General features: G+C 36.5%; 1 protein-coding gene across 4 annotated transcripts in view; it reads right to left on the reverse strand.

Moving 5' to 3' along the window:
* LOC116800305 (metal transporter CNNM4) overlaps positions 1-22,377 on the reverse strand; it is a 63,504-nt gene that overhangs the window by 16,576 nt on the left and 24,551 nt on the right. The window contains exons 3-6 of one of the 4 annotated variants that reach the window (XM_032714335.1): positions 21,924-22,112; positions 21,660-21,875; positions 454-627; positions 1-389 (exon numbers count right to left, since the gene is read on the reverse strand). The exon at positions 1-389 is cut by the window's left edge and continues 257 nt beyond it. In XM_032714335.1, coding sequence (XP_032570226.1) covers positions 1-389; positions 454-627; positions 21,660-21,875; positions 21,924-22,112 — 968 coding nt within the window. Of the gene's footprint in view, positions 390-453; positions 628-18,293; positions 18,438-18,509; positions 18,539-21,659; positions 21,876-21,923; positions 22,113-22,377 lie in introns of those variants that run through there. The other 3 variants (XR_004361230.1, XM_032714337.1, XM_032714336.1) reach the window with 3 other exon arrangements.

Consider the following 22,377-nt stretch of genomic DNA (forward strand, 5'->3'; position numbering starts at 1 on the left):
ACAAAAGCAATGTGACCAATTGTTCCTTCTTTAAATTGATTAAACATAATATCCAAGGTATAATCTTCAAATACGAAATGAACAGGATTTTGGTAAAATTCACAAAGCGTTTTCAAAGGCGTGTTATCATCAGTATCAACAAAAGCCAAATCTTTAATATAAAGTAAAGTCACAATATTTTTTCTATCACCATCGTATACTGGAATACGAGAATAACCAGAATTCATAATTTCTGACACAGTTTCAAAATCAAGTAGGGCATCCAATGAAAGCATAAAGGCATCATTTATATGCGTCATAACGTCCGCAACAGTTTTCTTACGCAATTCTAGAGCTCCGGATATTATGTTTACTTCATTTTTGTCAAGATCATTTACATCGTTTGTTACCTACATTTCAAATAATTATAAATAATTAAAAAATATCGACAACTAAAACTAAATTTTTACTCACACGAACAAGTTCTTTTAAACGTTCTCGATTGTAAACATTACCAATTTCTTCGCCTAACAATTTATCGAGAATACGCGAAACTGGATAAGATAATGGTGCTGTTATAGCCATTACGGTTTTGGTTACTAAAATGGTTTTGGCTCCAATTGCCAATCCATGTCTTGAACACACTGCCTGTAATTAAAAAAAAATAAATTTAGTAAATAAACTAAAGTTCTCCGACTATCAGATACCCGTCAGGCAGATAGTAAAAATACGAACGTGAAATTTTCAAATTTATCTGGCATATAGATAGAAATTGTTGGAAAAAAAATTAAAAATAAAATTTTAATTTTTCAAAGATGATGATACTTTTGAGCGGTTTGTGACCGTTAGAGTGACAGAAACAATACTAATAAGAAAATCAAAGAGTAACAAACATTTTTCAATAGTGTAGGCGTTCAGATGGTTTGTTGGATGGAGCGTTGGAATTGGCGGCAACATTTGGAAGTAAACTTGCGATGCGGCATGTTTCTAGAACCATGATTACTAACTTTTTCATTCCTGAATTAATGCGTGATGTTTAGGAGTGGGAGTTCCAACAAGACGGCGCAACATGTCACTCAGCTCGTGCCGTAATCGATTTATTAAAAGACATTTAATTTATTAAAAGACAGTCGCCTTTTACACCACGCAACAGCGTACTGTCAAAGACACTAGAATAACAAGATGCGTAACGGCCATAACATTGGTTTTGCAGCCACTTTGAAAAGACGAATTGAATGTAATGATTTCAAAGGATATGTTTTTATTGGTTTTAGATGCAAAAGGTTAGTGGTTGAAGATCTGCGTTTTATAAAACCGTGCTGACATGGTGATATAATTGACCTCCAAAGGTGCTGCAAATGAGGAGTGATAATATTTTCAATAAGCTTAGGGATAGCCGACCATTAAGAGATTCCTCTGTAAGAGAATCACAAAGGACTCCTTCCATATATGAGGGAACTGTGAAGATTCCAGGGATAAGGTAAACAGTTGCAGTAGTCTTTCACAAGGCTTCCGCACAAAATCTGAGCACACAGGGATGCCTGTTGCGGCGGTGGTTGCTGAACTCCTATTGCTGGCATACCGGGCACCCGTTAAATTTATACGACATCTAACAAAGAATTTAAACTGAACCACTCTGCACTGCCCTTAGCCCAAGAATTGCAGTAATGCGTGCTTGAGATACCAAAAGACGATTAGCAAATATGTTCTGTTACAAATCCAATGCTATAGCATAGTTGCCATCCCATATTTCCAGTGAGCGAATGGTTTCCAGCGCAGTGACTTTTCAATGTTTGTGAATCACACGAAGAAATACCGTCAGCAAAAGTTGAGGAGATTGTCCTCAAACTTCTCACTTAAATTACTCTCAATTTCAACCCAGTTCTTCCAGTTATAAATGTCTGTTGCAGCTCATAAATCAGCTCCAACCTCACATGAAGAACGGACTCTTTAAATGAAATTATTGCAGAGCTTGATAGGAACTCCGCTTAACGTTTCACTCGATTATATATTGCAGCCGCCATGGACTTTAAACATGTTTTCGTGCTTACATCAGCGGTACCTTTTCCAGAATTTTCAGTAACCATGGCAACAGCAACAAAAACAAAGCGGCAGAAAGAGCTACTCTAATTTCAAGCGGGAAGCTAAGGACAATAAAGAATTAGCTGCAGCTTCCGTTATTTGGCTATGTTCGCGCACAAATATAACTCTTGCGTAACCAATGGAGTTACTTTCAATGTTCACTGTCATTAATTTGTCTGAATATTGCAGACAGAAATTGCGGTTTAACAACGCACAACGCAAATTAATTTTTTTTAAGGCTTTAAACAGGCACTGCAAAAGAGGCACAAAACACGCTTGCTATCGAAAATTCCCAAATGTTCGCAATAGTATGGGCTTTAGACAATCTCCAATCATACCTATACGGCGCAGCATCTATAAAATTTACACCGATTATCAACTCTTAAGGTTTGCATACAGAACAGAAACTTTAGAGCCAAATTAAAGCGCTGGAAGTCCTGTTTTGAAGAGTACAACTGTGAGTTAATTTAAAAGGCCAGCAAGTTCAGTGTAGAGGGCGACACACATTCACGCACATGCGGATACTGCCTCCGCATGAAGTATTACAAAGTGCTTCCGTTTCCACAGAAAAACGACAAAGTTATATTTTCCACAATATAGAAACTTGGCAGAAGCATTTATTGAAAAGCTTGTGGATATGTTAAGGAAAATAAAAACACGAAGTTTGCCGTTTGCTTATATTTCAACAATTTCAACAATTGTGCTCATTTGGGTACAAGCCAAACACTGTGTTGTCTACACAATCTCTGCAGAATCACTAGCATCTTTTTCAGTTATATTTTAAAAATGTGAATATAAATATATATATTTTTATACCCGTTTCTCGTAGAGTAAAATGGCATACTAGATCCGTTGAATAGTATGTAACAGGCAAAAGACGCTTCCGCCTATATAAAGTATACTTGTATATATTCTTGATCAGGATCAAAATACCTTTGCCACGTCCACTATAAAGCCCTAAAACCGCCAAAAACTGCAAAGCTCACATTTTTGAACCATTTTTCAATATTTTTTCATAATTTTATTAGTCTTGTAAATTTCTATCGATTTGCCAAACAACTTTTGGCCACGTCCACTCTAACGCTGTATAGTCACCGAACCGGTCAGGTCGTTAATAAATAGATAAAAGATGGGGACCAAAGTGATTCCCGTGTGGGATGTGAGTTGGAGATTACAAGAAAGATAACTTTGCGTTGCGTCCTGCCATTTAGATTACTTAAAATCAATTTTAGAAGATAAACAGGGAAACCAAATAATTCAAGTTCCCTAAATAGAAGAGAATGGCCTTAAATGCTTTAATAAAATCAGTGCAGATGATTACGAAGAAAGTTAGATGCAAAAGGTTAGTGGTTGAAGATCTGCGTTTTATAAAACCGTGCTGACATGGTGATATAATTGACCTCCAAAGGTGCTACAAATGAGGAGTGATAATATTTTCAAAAAGCTTAGGGATAGCCGACCATTAAGAGATTCCTCTGTAAGAGGAATCACAAAGGTCTCCATATATGAGGGAACTGTGAAGATTCCCGGGATAAGGTAAACAGTTTCAGTAGAGTCTTGCACAAGACTTCCGCACAGAATCTGAGCACACAGACAGAGATTCCGTCGGGACTTGCCGACGCAGGGGTTTCGCAGCAGCCACAAATTGTACACTAGGCTAAGCTGAAAGATTTAGAGAAAATAAAACTCGATCTGATTCAGTCAACCCATAAATTCCTCATCGACTTTATTCAAGAATAAAACTTAAAAGAACAATGCAAGTACGCAGCCGGCCTAGAGATTTCAGTGCAAGTGCTAGAAAAAATTACTAAACATAATCAAAATAATAATACGAAATATTAATTTCGAGCGGAAAAAATGGGATTCAGTACGAAACCACAAATACACAAGTAAACAAGAAAAGCATAAAAAACGACTAATAAAACGGTGTGTGGAAGCAAATGGCAGTGGCATTGTGAACCCGAAATTATAGCTACAATTTGTAGGCTACAGATATATATATTTAAGCCCCAAATACCCCAATGAAAAACTGCCAATTACCACAATGACAAATTGCATATTACACAAAAAATTTAAATATGCTAACAGCCACCATCTCTCTTCAAGCCCTTTTCCTTAATCGCGTACGCATACCAGTGGCATACTCCTCAGTGAACGAAGTCGGTACTATGATCCCTGGGCCTCCCAAGTTTGCGGACACCGCTATGCAAGCCTCAGCGTCAGACCCAAAACCAAGAACAAACGTCCATACATTACGTTTCCGGAGGAGTTCCCTGAACTCCCCGAAACCTACCAACAAAACCCGAGATTCTTAATTATTGCCTCCAAAAACTCAGTAAAGTCTATTACTGATTTTTCTTGCTTTGCAGTGCACCGTGTTCTGAAGACCGTTAGTAATGAGATAATCTCTATTTCGACTCTTCGCGAAGGCAAGTTACTATTGTTGGTTAAAACCAAAAAAGACGCTGAGAAATTTCTAAAGATCACGCATTTGCTTGGCATATGTGTTTAAGTTCTCCAGAATAGTAGACGGCATCTGTAAACACACAGGAGTTATACTGATCACCTTCGATCTTTATAGTTTACCCAAAAAATTGGACGTTTCATGGCATCACGTCAAGGTAAGGGAATACATTCCCAACTCAATAAGGTGCAAAACATGCCAACTGTTAGGGCACACAACAAAACATTGCATTTGTTGCCATGCAGTCGTACTTTCTGCGAAAATTTTAACGGCGATCATCCGGCCTCCTCTTCTCAATGCCCACAATGCCTCTTAATCAGGAGGACCTCCTCGGAATAAGAACTACGGAGAAATCCAGTATGTGAGAAGCCCGCATAATACAAAAACAACAACCCAAAACTCCTATTAAATCCCCAACCTCTTATGCTGCTACAGCAGCATAGCAGTAAAACACACTTTGATCTGTTCTAATCCGCTTTGCGGGTGGTGAGACCTCATCCATCTTTTGTGTAAACGCCTCTTCTCAGCTATAAGGAGCAGAATTTCTGATCGGGATTTTATCTGCTGTGGGCCTCTGCACCGTGCTAGGAGTTGCCAGTCGGTCCATCTTGGGATAAGCTGTAACTGTTGCATCTAGTGTGATTAAAACTGTAGGTGGTCGGAGCTGAGCTCACCAACGGACCGTATCTCAGCATGCATGTCCAGTATGCCCCTGCTGACAGCAAAATCTATTAGCCTGGGGTCAGTGGCTATTGGTGTAAGAGTTAAGTGGGCTAAGCTGGATTTGACTAACATCGCTGCGCCCCCTTTGGCGTTGGCGTTGCTTGCTTGAAGATTGATGATCAGCCCCTGCTGCTGTGTCTGTTGTTTCATCATCAACATCATTAATCCCATCTGCTTCTCTTGAGCAAAGAATTAATATTTTCATTTAGAGTCTACAGAATGTCTTCATTGCTGCTGCTAGCATCCTTCGAGTGCTTATGTGTATCCCTAGACGACCTTAGCCGGCTGCGGGTCCTTTGACGACTGAGGCTTCTGTTCTTGGACTGTTGCTGTTGATTATTTTATTGGTGCACCAGGATCAGTGGTTGATTATGTCGAACGATCCCTTTAGCAAAATCTCGAGAAGAGACATAAACCTTGTGTAGTTGGTCGCTCATTTACCCCCGTTCTTCCAGCCACTCCACTTCTGGGTCTAGATCGCTGCATGAACGCTAGTTGTTTTGTGCAGCCTTGATAATTTGCAGGATGCTGCCCACCACAGTTATAGCAAGTGCAGAGTTCGATGCGTGGCCTAGTATGGCCTCGCATTAGCGGCGTATGTATGTCGAGCACCTTGTGACCGATTTTTTCCAGCTATTCCTTGATCTGATAATGTAGAGTACTGAGGTGGTACTTTCACGCATACCCTGAAAGGCCTGTCTTCTTTAAGCTGGTGACAGTGGACCTCATACTCTTCGTTCTCGAGTTAGTTGACTATGCTGCAAAATGTGTTAGCGTCAGCCGCGTAAAGCCTCAGGACACCGCCCTTTGACGCCCTAGCCTCAACCTTTGTCAGTCTTTGGAGAAACACGAGACTTTTGCTTGCTTTTTTGAAAGCGCTGCGGAGCTACCCATTGGAAGCTCGAGAGAACCGCAATGATTTATCAGCCGCATCAGTTTCACTTCAATGATTCATTATATATGAGGGATCATTGACGGCTCTTGAATTACCATTTGTAGACAAGGCAGAGTCTTTTTTCGGCCAGTTTTTCAGAAATTACTCGCAAATCTCTCTAGGGCCCACGCCCGCAATTTTCTTCGTCTAGTGCTTTTTGTGGTGGGCTATTATTTTCCATTTTCCGTTGTGATTTTTAGCGACACGAATTTGAAAATTTTAAGGCACACCAGTAAGTATGCAAAAAAATCACTAGAGTCCTAGCCAAGACAAACAGCTGTTTGTGCGATCGCGTGGCAGCTGGGCAGAGGAGCCCACTTCGAGAAAAATTAATGAAAATGTTTTAGTTTCACTATTATTTCACTGATAGTGATTTATTATTTTACAACACGATACGTGCCAGTATTCTGGACTTGTCCATAAGTTTTTACCGCGAAAACTAATTTCACTTTTTTCACTTATTGTTAAACACGAACCATCATCGAAACTCTGTATTAGAACTAAAAAGACCTTAATGAGTACCATTTTATCACATGGCGAACAAGTCATTTTTGGCTGCTTAGGTTTTGTAACAAAACGGCAATTTTTTGAAAGCAGACAACATTTGTATCCATATTTTTTTAATTCGGAACACTGTACAATAACACAAAATCAAAACTTGCAATCGAGCTGTTAAAAGTTCTGTAAAAGAGCAGTCTGGGCGCTTATAACTTTAGATTTTGTGTGGGTGAGCGAGATCATGCATACAAAAACAACACCAAACAGCACTGCGGACAACGCACAAAGAGAAAGTAAACAAAACACGAAGACGGAAAAACAAAGGATTTAGTTAGTTTGTTTAAGCTAGTTCACAAATCAAATGAGATTCACTCGCGAAGCGAATGGAGTTTTGATAATAATGTTTACAAAATAAAATTATAATAGAAATTATTGAAAAATCTCTGCTGGTTGTACAAACACAACAGTAAATTCGGAGCGCAGAAAAAAAACACGACCGTTCGCTTTGAAGCTTGTCTTGTAAACTTCTATCGATCTGCCAACAAACTTTCTGCTGAGTCCACTCTTAAGCCCACAAACTGCTCAAAACTGCCACGCCCACACTTTTGCAAAATGTTTTGATAATTTTTCATATTTTTATTACCAGCCACGTGTTGGTTTATTTAGAGAATAATACACCCTAGCAATGTTGAACTGTGAACGTTTAATGAAGAACTGAGCTCCGTAAGAGTACATACATAAGAATATAAAGAGAAGCATATGAGAATACAATGTTGCCAGGTCGTTGGTATGAAGTTTACAAACAAGATATCCGATATTAAACACTTTCTCTTAAACTACATACATTTAATTTAAATTAATCCAAGCATTTTAATTGATTCATAATGCTTTTGCTTTCCTAATCCTTTTGTTAAGATATCAGTAACATTTTCATTAGTTGATACATATTTTAATTCTATTTCTTTACTTTCCGCTTTCTCTCTTAAGAAGAGATACTTAATATCTATGTGTTTAATGCGCTTGTGATGTACAGGGTTTTTTGCGATATGCTGCGCACTAATATTGTCACCCAATAAAACAATTTTATCTTGATCTAAAGAGCCAACTTCTTTTAGCAGTCTGCAAAGATAAACGGCTTCTTTGGTAGCAGGTGACAAGGCGATATACCCAGCTTCAGTGCTGCTTTGGATTCTATGCACTTCTTACAGGTTACAGGTCACCAACTCGCTAAACTTCCATTCAAAAAAAAAGTATTTTAGGGGCCCGCTATCATGTGTCTCGAACTTGTCAGCAATCTTCCTTTTGATTTTATCGATGTCTCTCTCCGTAGGACAAATGATAATTAAGTCGTCTACGTAGAGAGCAAGTACTTCCGCTCTGTCAACAAAGTGCTTCGGTTGCTTCATATAAACCGTTTCTTCGAAAGTACTGTTTAAGTATGCATTAGAGATGTCCAATTGATGCATACAAAGCTCGTTCTCTGCGGCGATATAGAATGTTTGGAGAGAGAATGTTTTCCAGTAATTGACTCCAAACTGCTGACCGCATCAATTGGCAAGTAGTCTAGACTTGAATCGTTCGATTTTGCCGTCTTTGTTTCGCTTTATACGAAAACCCAATTTTGATGCAATGGCCTTTTGCTTGGGAGGTCGGTCCACCAAGACCCATGTCTCGTTCTTTCTTAGAGCGTTTAATTCCGTTTGGATCGAATCTTGCCAGTTACGAACATACTGACTGCTCAACGCTTCTGCAACGGATTTCGGTGTTTCAATGTCATCCCTACTATCCAGGTAACTTAGTAAATTGTACTGCTTTCGGGGCCTGCCGCGTTCGCCTGTCCGTACAATTCTTGGTCTTCCTGTTTCAATTGCTCTTCTTCATCGTTGGCGCTGACAAGCTCTTCCCCTTCTTCGTCTAAGTCACAGTGCTTCGTGTGCTGCACTTCTTGATTTACTGGCTCCGGCTGTAATATTTATACAGGAGGCTCGAGACAAATAATGTTTGTCGTAAAATCAATTGAGTTCTGTGCAGCTGACTTAAATAAAATCAGTCACGGCGTACCATTACTGACCATTTTTCGGGATCGTAGAGACGATACGCTTTTGTATCAGGTGAACATCCAATGAACACATACTTACTTCCTTTTGCCTGAAACTTCCCCTTCTTCGGTTTATCCAGTGTAAAAACACGTGATCCAAAGGTCAAAAGTTCTCCATTGAGAACTTTAGTTGGACATCTATTACGCAAATAAGCGGTTTGCACAGCTTCAGCACACAGAAATTCCAGTAAATTTGCGTGAATTAGGAAACTTTTTGCCATTTCTATTAGTGTGCGATTTGCTCGCTCAGCAATACCATTTTTCTGCGGCGTGTGAGTAGCCGTCAATTGCCTTTTAATTCCGAATTTTTACAATAAATCGTCAAATTGTTTTAACGAACTAATTTTTTCTTTTTGCTAGCTACGAATTGCAACGGCTGGCTCAGAGAGTTTGTGCGTTCGTCCCACCAAATTTATGATTTGTGTGATTGCCCGACAAGGAAAAGCGGAGGGTTCTTATTATATTCGATTTATTCTGGTGTTTTATGGCTGACTCCTCCGGTGATCTAGCTGCTCCTGTGGCGTTTCTCCTGCACGCCTTGCCTTCTTGACAACGGACGACGTGTCCGCCGGGCCGGGATAAGGATGTTATGGGGCAGGGTTTATCGTCCACGAGCGAGGCAACGCTCGGCCTGGGACCACCTTTGCCGACCACTGACTCCACAGTCCCTTTTGGAGCACGCGAAGATGGCCTTAGCCCATTCCATAACTAAAAGGGAGTCCCTCCATTGAGATCTTTAGTTGGACATCTATTACGCAAATAATCGGTTTGCACAGCTTCAGCCCACAGAAATTCCGGTATATTTTCGTGAATTATGAGGCTTTATGCCATTTCTATTAATGTGCGATTTGCTCGCTCAGCAATACCATTTTGAGGCGTGTAGGGAGCTCAATCAATTGTCAATTGTCTTTTAATTCCGCACTTTTTCAAAAAATCGTTAAATTGTTTGTTTTTATTCTCGGTGCCGTTTTCACTACGTAATCCCCTTTATTTTCTTATTTGTGTGACATTCAAAATTACTTTTGAATAGCATGAATTTTTCAAACACTTCACTCTTTGTGCACATTAAGTAAAAAAAGTTCTTTCCTGTGTAATCGTCATATATCAATTTCCGGCGATTGAATTGATAATAATAGGCCCGCATACATCGCTATGAACTAGTTCAAGAACACTTTTTGTTATTCGTTCCGCCTTTTTTGGAAATGGCAAACAAAATATTTTTGCCTTATTGCAAGGTCACACTTTCTTTTGCATATCGTCGCCTGTTTCTATTCTATTGCGACAACAACACTTTCCCAAGAATCAGACAAACTAGACGAAAACATGATGACCTTCAACTCGTCTTCCAAATTTATGGCGAGCTCTGCCAATTTATCAGTTATGTTTACAAACGAATTAACGTACTGAGACGCAGTATCCCCAGATTGCATTTTTAGTCTCACTAGTTTTTGATACAACTGAGTTTTTCTAAGTGGCCCCACCGGCATATGAATTCTGCACAATTTTTTCCATTCTTCTGCCGATGTTTTGCACTGCTTTATGTGCATCAAGTGCGTCGGCTTAACATTCAATATCAAACTAACTAAAGCATTTTGATCAATTGTTTCCCATTTTACTGGCTGCGTTGCTTCCTTGGGTTAGATATGTTTTTCAAAAATCCGATGTAATTAATAAACTTCGCATGGACAACCGCCATTTGTCATAATTTCCGTCATCAAGTTTTTCTATTTGAATTGACATGCTCGTTACGAATTCTTTTCCAAACGTTTTTTTTTTTTTTTCAGAATTCACGAGGGATCTGGGCCCATAACCTTTGTTTGTTTATTTAGAGAATAAAACACCCGCGTAATGTTGAACTGTAAACCTTTAATGAAAAACCAAACTCAGTAAGAGTACATACATAAGAATATGAAGCGAAGCATACGAGAAAGGAATGTTCCAGATCGTTGGTTTACAAACAAGAGATATTCGATGATCAAATTAATCTGTATTCAACACAACGGCCACTCTTACGCCCACAACCAGCCTAAAACTGCAACGGCCACACTTTTGAATAATTTTTAATTTTTTTCTAATTTTATTCACCAATAGCTATTGACATCCCAGTAAAATTTGAAATTCCGCATTCGTATTTCCACTAGCTGAGTAACGGGTAACTGATAGCCAGAAGTAAACTATATCATTCTCTCTTATTTTACTGTAGTATCAGATAATGAAAGAGGTTCTAGGAATTAAACTTTACCATACATTAGAATCAGAAAAGCGACGTCAACAGTCAGGCTGAAAACTTCCATTGTACCTTCATGAAAATATAAAGCTCTACCGTGGAAGCGAGTATCACACCTTCCACATACGGGACGTGTAGATACCTACACCTACTCTGTCCATTCGGTAAGAAACCTGTGGATATATCTTTGGTAATTAAAGTAACCTAAACAGCAATCGACCACGGATTATCAAGCTTTAAACAGCAAAATCTAGAAGACATTCGGGGCAATATCGAGCATTAACAAACAACCACTAACGAAAAACTTAATAAAAATAGAAGCGAACATTTTCACTACAGGCAGGAAATCAGCTTACATGTTACCAACAAACCAATAAAAATCTAAGGGATCCTAAAGGATCTCCGCATAACTCTAACTCTAACACACCCAAACTCATTGGCGAGTGGTCTCGCCAGTCCTCTTCCCATCCGACGTCTAAAGTGGAGTCACCCACTGGTCTCCCTACCCGTAATATTTCCTAACCGTTTAAATATTCCCAAACAACGTTTATATGTAATCTTGTTAAGGCTCTTTGTTCCATACATGAACTTTGTCCGGTTATGTTCAATAGGAAGAAAAATAAACAACGACGGTACTTCATAAGGCAAAAATTACATCCGACCAAGTCATCGAGATCATGCGGGCTGCCGACGAATTCATAATGAATTCGACATGATTCTGTGAGAAATTGAAGTGGAATTATCTAATCCAACAATACTATCAAGCCGGACCGCCCTTCTGTATATCCTAGCAGACAGGTGACCTTTTTCAAGCGACTTGCTCTACTTACAACTTGGACGCCAGCAACGGCCTCAGGACAATCTCTTGACATGTGTCCTTTCTTGTTGGAACTGAAGGAACGGCAGACTTGCAATCCTTGCGGAAATGGTCTAATGATCTGCAATTGAAGCAGTGACTATTCCTGTCGCTGAACACGGGCTGCTTCTTTAGGTTCGATGTCCACACTCCATCGTTCGGCTTGAACGGCCACGCGGTCGAACACCTCATTCTATCGAAATAAAACTAAAACAAAATACAAAATGAAACATCCTAAGATTGCCGCACCACAACTCGTAACCATAAAACAACCTAAGTGAGCTGTGGAACGAAACCTAGATGGACAAGTAATAAGGTTATTGGGACTACCACTCATCGATGACTGGTACACCATGAGGTCAAGGTTAATTGTTGAATATAAACCCCAAACGCCAAATTACAAACTTCTGGAAAATTTCCGAGAGACACCATGCAAAGGAAATTTACGAACATTCTGCGAGGAAGCTGAAAGTCGGCATCAATTCTAAATATCTAAACTACATCTAGAAGGTAATAATGCTGACCTTATCATTTATTTGCAAGCAATTAGGGTTCATATTCAGGCACTTATTCGAAAATTACCAACTAATTTGTTTTGTAAGAACTGATTTAAGAACCATAATTTACATAGCACAAAATGATGGGATTTATGAAGAACACGCAAATGCAAATGTTCAACAGACCACCCATGAGACCTGCAAAGACCGACAAAATCAATTCGGTGCAAATAGATTTGCAAACCCACAACTTAATTTTAATAGCAATCCATTTCGACAAACGCAACAAACTATAACTAACAACTCCAATTACAACATTAAACAAACTATTAAACGTCCTAGACCAGTTGACAGCGATCAATCAAGAATGTCTATCGACTAACTTAGACTACAAGATGCACAAGAATATGGACCAACTGATCCAAACTGTAATCAACACTTTTATGAACAACCCAGGTAGACAGTAATCAAATTATGACGCCATCCGAACAATATGAAAATATTTCTCAATCTAACGAGAATTTTCGGTTACCAGCCTCAGACAACACCAATACATCGAAATTAAACACAAAGATCATAAATACAAATCTCTCATTAACACAGGATCGACCATTAACATGATGAGAGAAAATAACTTTGGTCTCCCAATTCAAAACACTGAATGCGAAGTTCTTACATCTTACGGTGCCAGTAACAATATTTTTAACAGGTGTGAACAATTTTATCTACATGATTTCTCAGAAGGATATGATTTATTAATTGGAAAAATTGCCACAGTTTCAATTTGTAATAAAGTATACCCATTAATTAATTCAGACCCAAAAAAAATCATTCCTTCACATTCAAAAACAAAAAATAATATTATCAGATGAGAAATTAATGAAATAGAAGTAGAAAAGCAGGTACAAGAAATGCTTAAGCAAAGATTAATTAGAGAAAGTAATTCACCACATAATAGCCTCACTTGGGGCTATACTTGGTAAACTAGGACAGTGTCAATATTTTCCAACAATAGATCTAGTGAAAGGCTTCCACCAAATAGAGATGGACCCATATTCAATTCAAAACACTGCATTCTCCACAAAGAGCGGTCATTACGAATACGTTCGGATGCCATTTGGTATAAAAAACTAACCCGCAACATTTCAAAGGTGCATGAATAACATTCTTCGACCACTGCTCTACAAGCATTGTTTAGTTTACCTGGATGACATAATTGTTTTTTTCTTCATCGCTTGATAAACATCTAAATTCATTACAATTAGTTTTCAATAAATTTTCCGAAGCAAATTTAAAAGTGCAATTAAACAAATGCGAATTCTTATAAAAAGAAGCCAGATTTTTTGCCATATTGTAACTCCGAATGGAATTAACATAAGCCCTCTTAAAGTAAAATCTGTAGTTTCATACCAAATTCCAACTAAAATAAAAGAGATCAGAGCATTTCTCGGACTAACCGGTTATTACCGCAAATATATCCCTAATTACGCTGACATAGCAAACCTCTGACACAATGTCTTAAAAAAAGAATGAATGATAATAAGCAACCAATTTTACAACTCCCCGTTTGGAAAAAAAAATTTTTCTTACCACAGATGTTAGTAACGTAGCCCTTGGTGCCGTTCTTTGTCAAAACGATGATCCAATATCTTTCATTAGCAGAACACTAAATGAACACGAATTACATTACAGTGCGATAGAAAAGGAATTACTGTCCATAGTTGGGGCCACAAAAACTTTTAGACATTATTTACTAGGGCGACCATTTCTCATTGCCAGTGACCATCAACCTCTTAGATGGCTTCATAACTTAAAGGAACCGAATGCTAAGTTAGAAAGATGGAGAGTTAGATTAAGCGAATACCAATTTAAAATAGATTATATTAAAGGGAAAGAAAATTCAGTTGCCGATGCATTATCAAGAATTAAAATTGATGAAAATCATCATAGTGAAGCTACTCAACGTAGTGCAGAAGAAGACAATAGCAACCTTATTCATTTAACAGAAAAACCAATAAATTATTTCAAAAAACAAATAATCTTTATTAAATCCGATAAAACTAAAGTAGAGCATACAATAATATTCGGTAACTCCATTACCACAATTCAATATGATGTAATGACACTTGAAAAGGCCTAACAAATTTTACTCGATCACTTTATCCATAGAAACATTCCCATTTATATTGAGAGCGATGTAGATTTTGAAATTATTCAAAGGGCACACATAGAAATTATTAATACCACCCACACAAAAATAATTCGCAGTCTTTTCCTATTAAAGAACGTTGGTTCATACGCCGAATTCAAAGAAATCATATTGCAATCATATGATTGCTCAAGTGCCAAATGTCTTGGACTTCAAGTTTGGGCTCCCTCTTCTCGCCACCATAATTTGTTGCAACTGGCGGGTGCTCAAAAAAGATATATTAGTTGAAATTTAATTTTCTGTTTGTTGAGTTGGAGTTGACTTTACTTTATTTTTGTATAGCAGTGCTTGCATTCTCGTTCCTCTTTGTTTGTGTGTGTGGTGAAAGTTTCACAAGTGGAAATTATGCAAAATACGTGGGGAGCTGCAAAATATTATTACGCATACGCCAGGTGGGCGCTGCTAGCAATCTGCATACCTGCCATGTGCCGGCTGAAAGTTGCCGTCTACCAGCAGCCTGCACCCATTTTGACTGCGGTTGTGGCTTACCAGTGCAATAACTTCAATTTAATTTCGTAACATGTAATGCATGGCCTACGGGGGTCTGCATACGGGTTCTAGGAACCAACTGTTGCTTATAATTCAATTTTTGTGAATTTCTCCCAGAGAAAATATCGAGCGCGTGTCTTCATTTCCACCGAAGTTGATGGAAATGGATAAGAAATGATTTACATAATGGGAAATGTGGGTGCAGAAAATAATTTTGCTACTTGGAAGGGGGAACAAGTGCATGAAAGTAGTTTTTGTCACTTGAGCAAGTAAGGATTGTATGCTTTATGAGAGTGATTAGCAATGTAACATTTTTCAAACAATTTACAATTGTACAAGGTAGTCTCATAAAAAACTCTTGCACACAGGTATCCAAAAAATGACAAATTTATTTAAAGAAAGCCATTGTTTTCCAAATTGTCAATCTCTAATTCAAAACATAATAAATGAATGCAACTTATGTAACTTGACCAAGACAGAACACAGAAATACGAAAATGCCTTTTAAAAATACACCAAATCCTAAACACTGTCGAGATAAATTTGTAATAGACATCTGTTCATCTGAAGGCAAACACTACATCAGTTGTATCGATGTTTACTTGAAATTCGCCACCCTTGCACTAATGCGAATTTTAAAGCAGTTGGGCAAGCCCATATTGTTAAAAGCAGATAGAGACGGCGCATTCTCCAGCTTAGCTCTTAAGCTATGGCTTGAAGGTGAGGAGATTGAGTTATGACTAAACACAGAAAAAAACGGAGTAGCAGATATAGAAAGGTTACAAAAAACAATAAATGAAAAAATTCGAATAATTAATTCATCTAACTATGAGGAAGCTAAACTGAGCAAAATTTAAACCATTCTTTACATATACAATCATAAAAAACTAAGCTAAATCACAATCACTTAACTAAGCATTTTAGACACTCAAAAAATTAAAGAGAGGGAAATAGAAAAAGTAAATAATAACAATGTAAATGAAGAACAAATAGACACCGATCAATATAAAATCACAAATTGAAATAGAGTCACTCATTACTATAAAACACAGTTTAAGAAAAATGAAACCTTTAATAAACAGGAATCTGGCGTACAATGACAATGTTACTTCTATTATTTGGGACGACCCATACAAAACAAATTCAAATAAACAACATTGACACCAATCACGGCTATCTCCTTTTTTCAAGTAAACCAATTCAAAAACCATAAGCATTTGAACATCATTGCCTAAAAATTAATTTAACTGAAATAAACACTTTGACTACATATTTTGGCAATAATATACAAAACAACACAGACACACCCCGCATGAAATATCTATATAATAAAACGGAATAACTATTCACCAAAAAAATAGACAGAAGCGTGGACTATTAAACGTAATCGGTTCATCTCTTAAATTCCTATTTGGTACACTTGATAAGAATGATCGAGTGCATTTTCAGGACAGCAACAATTTTTTTTTACAACAATGTAAAAATATAGGGAAACAAAATTATTACAGTACAACAAAGAAGAATCGAAATCGAAAACATTATCTTAAATAAAAATTACTTTACCCCGGAAATAGACCTAACAGCGTTATACGCACCACTGGATATAATTAAGATAAAAGACAATGTCGTTGCGAAACTAATATCAAAAAGTAATACCACATTTTATATTATGGTAACACTTATTATTATTGTTCTTATTATACTATACGGATTATTAAAATATGTAACCTATAACCCATTTATAATTTTATATACAAAAATAAGAAAATAACCGAAAACAAATCAAGAATAGCCACAAGAAATACAAATTGAACGAAGTCCGTAACGCCCCTTATTGTACCCAACAGCATCAGCCGATGCATAGGCTTCTCTTTAAGGGAAGGGAAGTAACGTAACTATGCCTTCATCATAATTCACTTATACAAAAGATCGACCGCGGTGGTCCGCAGTATCGATTCCTCGTTAAATAAACAAACATTTTTTGAAATTGCGCATCCACTCAAGCTGTAACCAAAACCCAGCCACTAGGCAGGCATAGTACATAAGAATTATTTTTCCATATGTATGCAAATATGCATAAGCAAGAAGCGCTCTCGCGCAGATCAAGTAAACAAGCCTCTAACACAGTATATCTAAGATTTTCTCACACCAATTGTTTCAGCCGACATTCAATCTGCATGTTCCCACGTTCCAAGCCCAGACTCACAAGCTCGAAAACCGAAGATTTGAATCTCAATAAAAAAATCGTAAAAATTTAAGAATGCTTGTATACAAAATTTTGCGGGCTTGGATGAAGAAAAAGAAGATTTGATGGTATACATTATTAAAGGTCCAATTAAATTAAAGAAGATGATAAAATAAACTTTTTTTGACGATATGTCCGTCCACATAAATTCTCCGATACCTATGATTTCCTGTTAGGCCGTAAATATCTCGAAGATACGAAAGCTAAGATAGATTATGAGAAGAAAACTGTAACTTTAGGTTCGATAACCTACAAGTTTAGATATAAAGAAAGGAAGGACGTGACCGTATCTATAAAATGCCTTGACCCAAAACAAATTTGTACCCATCGAGCAATACAACCATAAGCAGTAAGAGGTTAAGACCGCACTTGCAAAGTGTCTTCAACCAAAGTTTAAAGCAAAACTTAAACCAATGTCTAAACCAAATCAACAAAAGAGGAGACCGCAACAATAAAATGACCATGAAGATCCATTTCCTACAGAAAACCTTATAAATATCCCCAAAGCATTGATCAGGAGGTTCACAATCAAATTAAAGAAATTTTAGATCAAGGTATATTCGTAAATCGAAATCACCTTATTGTTCTCTTATTTGGGGAACAAAAATTTTGAATGGTAGATTATAGGAATCTTAATTAAATAACAGTGAACGACAAGTTCCCCATTCTTAGAATGGATGAAATATTGGATAAAATTGGACGATGCCAATATTTTACAATTGATTTAGGTTTTGTTTTCACCAAATAAAAATTGAAGAGGATAAAAATTCCATTGCGAAAACAGCTTTTTAAACTAAACATGGGCATAGCGAATATACAAATTAAAATTGTTACTGTTTAACTTTTTTTTTAAAATAATTTTTATTATATTATAATTTAATATTTTATTTTTTCACATATACTATTACAAGACACTTATTATTGCTTATCCTTGATTTGAAACTGTTCACGATCTCGTCCCGATCCAGACTGATCTGAATCTTAATCCTAATCCACTCAACCTCGGCCAGAAGCTTTTTTAGGATAAAAGCTTCATACTGAAATTATATCACTTCATTGTGAAATTCAAATTTGATGTCTGGTGGTTATTTATCGGGTGGCTAAGTGCTGGCGACAAAAACAAGGACAAAGGAAATTCTGCAGAGATTGGATTATGAAATTAGTTTATCAACTGGGTCAGAGTGCATATTTACAGGTTGGATAACTTACACGCATGCCTTTTGGTTTGAAAAATGCCCCTGCAAAGTTCCAAAGATCTATGAAAAATCTTTAATCTACAAAGATTAAATCTACAAAGAGTGACTAGTCTACTTAGACGACATTATAATATACTCAACTTCATTGGGGGAACATATTCTGTCCCTTAGGAAGATCTTTAAAAAACTCAGGGATTCTAATTTAAAGTCACAGCTAGACAAATGTGAGTTCGTCAAGAAGGAAACAGAATTCTTGGGACCCAAGACACCAGAACAAATAAAATCATTTTTGTGATTATGTGGGTTCTATCGCAAGTTCATTCCTAACTTTGCCAAGGTAGTTTAAACTGAAGAAAGGCGCAGTAGTTGATACCAAATGTAAAGCTTACGTTGAGTTGTTTGAAAGGTTAAAAGTTTTGATAACTTCGGATCCGATTTTGATCTATTCAGACTTCTCAAAACCATTCTCCTTGACAACTGGCCCAAGTAATTTAGATATTGGTGCTGTGTTATCTCAAAATTGTAAACCCGTAGACCATTTGAAATATTAAGTATCGCAAACCTTTAGTATACCTAAATAATATTAAAGAGCCAAATATGAAATTACAAAGGTGGAAAATCAAATTGAACGAATTTGATTATGAAATTAAATATCTTCCAAGCTAAATATACTATGTAGCGGATGCCCTTTCCAGCACAAAAATTTAAGAAGCCATGCTTGGTGAAATTACAGATGCAACAGTCCTTAGTGCGAGTGAAGATAATTTAAATGACGTACCAATAACCGAAAGACCACTCAATGCCTACTCTAGACAAATAGAGTTAGAAAAAGGATACATCGATTCAGCCAATGTGTGTCATTATTTTCAGAAGTTAAAAATCAAAATGACTTACAAAGATATGGCAATTAAACTCGCTAAGAACATCATTAAGGAATACTTGTGCGAAAAGATTTTCCAGAGAGTCTATATTGAAGTCATAAGCCCTAAAAGTTTTACCAAATTATTAAGATGTACCGAAAAGTTAATCAATATTCTAACCAATGCCGAATTTAAGTATAGTACTAAAAAGCCATATAGATGTTTTACATCCACGAATAGAAAACACAATTAGCTGGTTTAAGGAAGACTACTATTTCCCAGACAGTCAAAAACTTATCCAGAATATCATTAATGAGTGTCAAATCTGTGATATAGCGGAAATTAAGAATTAGAAGATCAGTCTGAATCGGGACGATATCGTGAACAGCTTCAATCCAAAGATAAGGTAGTAATAAAGTGTCTTGTAATAGTATAAGTGAAAAAGTCTATAACCGAATAAATATTAAATAATAAAAATTTTTTTTTTTTAATTAATTAAGTAGTAACAATTTTAATTTGCATATCTTTGCAGAATTGGTTAGGATTAGAAGGCGTAAACATATCTGTCACCACAAATAAAAACAGTGTGTCTGATGTAGAGAGATTCCATAAGACTGTAATAAACGACTACATTAGTAGTAAACAAACTATAGAAAACAGATGTACAAGATTTGAAACAATCATATATGGGTACAATCACAAAACAAAACATAACACAACCAAAAGATCTCTAGCGGATGTCTTGACATATGCAGGAAACCCAGACTTCAACGTTCAGCAAAACAAAATAGACAAAATCGACAAGCTTAATGAGAAACGAAATATAGGCAAACTCCACTTGTAAAGAGCAAAGTAACCAATCCATATAGGAAAACAGTAGAAATGGAACAGCTTTGAAGAAACGAACCCCGTAAGAAAGATCATACACTATAAATCAAAATTTAAAAAACAAAAGTTAATAAGATTAAATATATATCTGTATGATTCCTCTTATCATAATATTATTATCATATCATATCATTATCATTATAAATCCACTCAGTGCAATGAACGGATACCTTATATTCCAAACAGGAACAATGGAAATTCCAAAATATGAATATCACTATTTAGATATAAATATGTTAACGTTTAAAAACCTAATAGAAGAAACGGAAGATTTACCCAGTGTACCTCAAATACAATTATAACAAATTATAACGAGAAATTAACGGTTTGAAAATTATCAGGCGATGTTAAAGAGATCTTGTAAACGAAGTAGGAAAAGTGTATAAGTATTATTTAATTGGCACTTTAGACCAAGACGATAAAAACGAACTGGAAGAAAGGATTAACACTATGTCAGAAAGTTCATGAAAAATCAACAGTGGAATAGCTTAAAAACGAAACAGATAGGAACCAACGAATGTCGATATTGATATTTAATTTGCAGTATGTTACAGAATATATTGAAGATATTGAATTAGGTATGCAGTTAATTAGGCTAGGAATCTTTAATCTAAAATTATTAAAACATTACTATTTAAAAAACGTAAACTCAGATAAATTTTTAAAAATAAAATCGTCTACCTGGCTTAAAACAGATACGAATGAAATTTTAATTATTTCTCATGTTCCAAGCGTAGTCACTGCAGTTCAAAACTTTTAAGTAATTTCTTACCCAGATAAACATAATTACATTATAACGGAGCAAATATTTGATAGGTTAGCGTAGCGCTGACAAAGTAGCATACGGTACGCGTGTGTGCACCGAAATGCCCTGACACCGTGAGAAAAACTTGTACTAGAAATAAAACAAACTAAAAGTTCGAAGCATTTTTTATATTCTAAAAACCTTAAGCATGCAGTAAGTTTTTCAAAGGTAGTATTATCGATTACCTTAACATATATTGATATAATATAATATGATATTTATATACATATATTTTATTACTCATTCACTATTAGTCATTCTGGCCATGTGAGTTTCTCCGCCTGGATCGTCTGATTTCAGATCTCAGGAACTATAAAAGCTAGAACATAAAAGCAGCGTAAGATTTGTTGACCCATGTTGACACGCACACTCTATCGCTCACAAACCACTGAAAACTGCAACGCCCTACTTTCAAAAATGTATTTCATTTAATTTTATTAATTTTTATGCCTATTTCTATCGATTTGAAAAACATATTGCGAATTTTGTAGTTCGAGATCCCATTTTCTGAGTAAAGGGTATCTGATAGTCGAAAAACTCGACTATAACGTTTTCTCGAGTTATATTTAAAATGACTTATTTTCCCGTTAGCATGTTTATAAAAACTTACCTGTGGAGTTATTTCACCGAAAAGTACGATTGCCAATGTGGAAAATATAACAGCAAAGAGTCCAGAAGTTAAACCATCCAGCAGAATGGTAAAAGTTGAGTTTACCAACACATTACCCAAGAGGATACTGCACAAAAGATAATTACCTTGATCTCGAACAGGTGCAATCTTTGACGCATATTTTTTTTCTTTTTCCGTACCAGTGTTCCGCAAGATCTAAAGTTTTCAAATATTAAAAGATTTAATTATATATTTTGATATTACCTTTAATTCTGTGCGGTCCATTGACATTAAACCCAAGTTAAGGCCTGAAAACAGAGCCGAAAAGCCCAGGCATGTTACGATGATGATTATGGCCAGCCACACAGGTATTAACGGTTCAAATGTTTTTATTTTTAAAAAATCGGAGTTTCCTTGATGTTCCAGAGGCGTCGTCGTTGCAGCTTTGCTGTGCTAAAAAATAAAAAGTTTTAATTCGGATTTTATTCTGTTTGCCAATACCAACCGATGTGCAAAAATAGTTCGGTCACTCCCCCTACAACTCCCAAGAACGACTAATGCTTTCAGCAGTACACATGATCAAAAAAACTCATTATAATAATACAAATATTATAAATCTGTAAGCAATTACGTGGGGTTCGTGTTCACTCACGGAAACAGTTACGTTTCTCCCATCATTTCATTTAGACGTGCGAGTATTTCTTGTTTATATGTTGAT

This window comes from Drosophila sechellia, chromosome 2R (genome assembly GCF_004382195.2).
Source record: "Drosophila sechellia strain sech25 chromosome 2R, ASM438219v1, whole genome shotgun sequence".
NCBI lineage: Eukaryota > Metazoa > Arthropoda > Insecta > Diptera > Drosophilidae > Drosophila > Drosophila sechellia.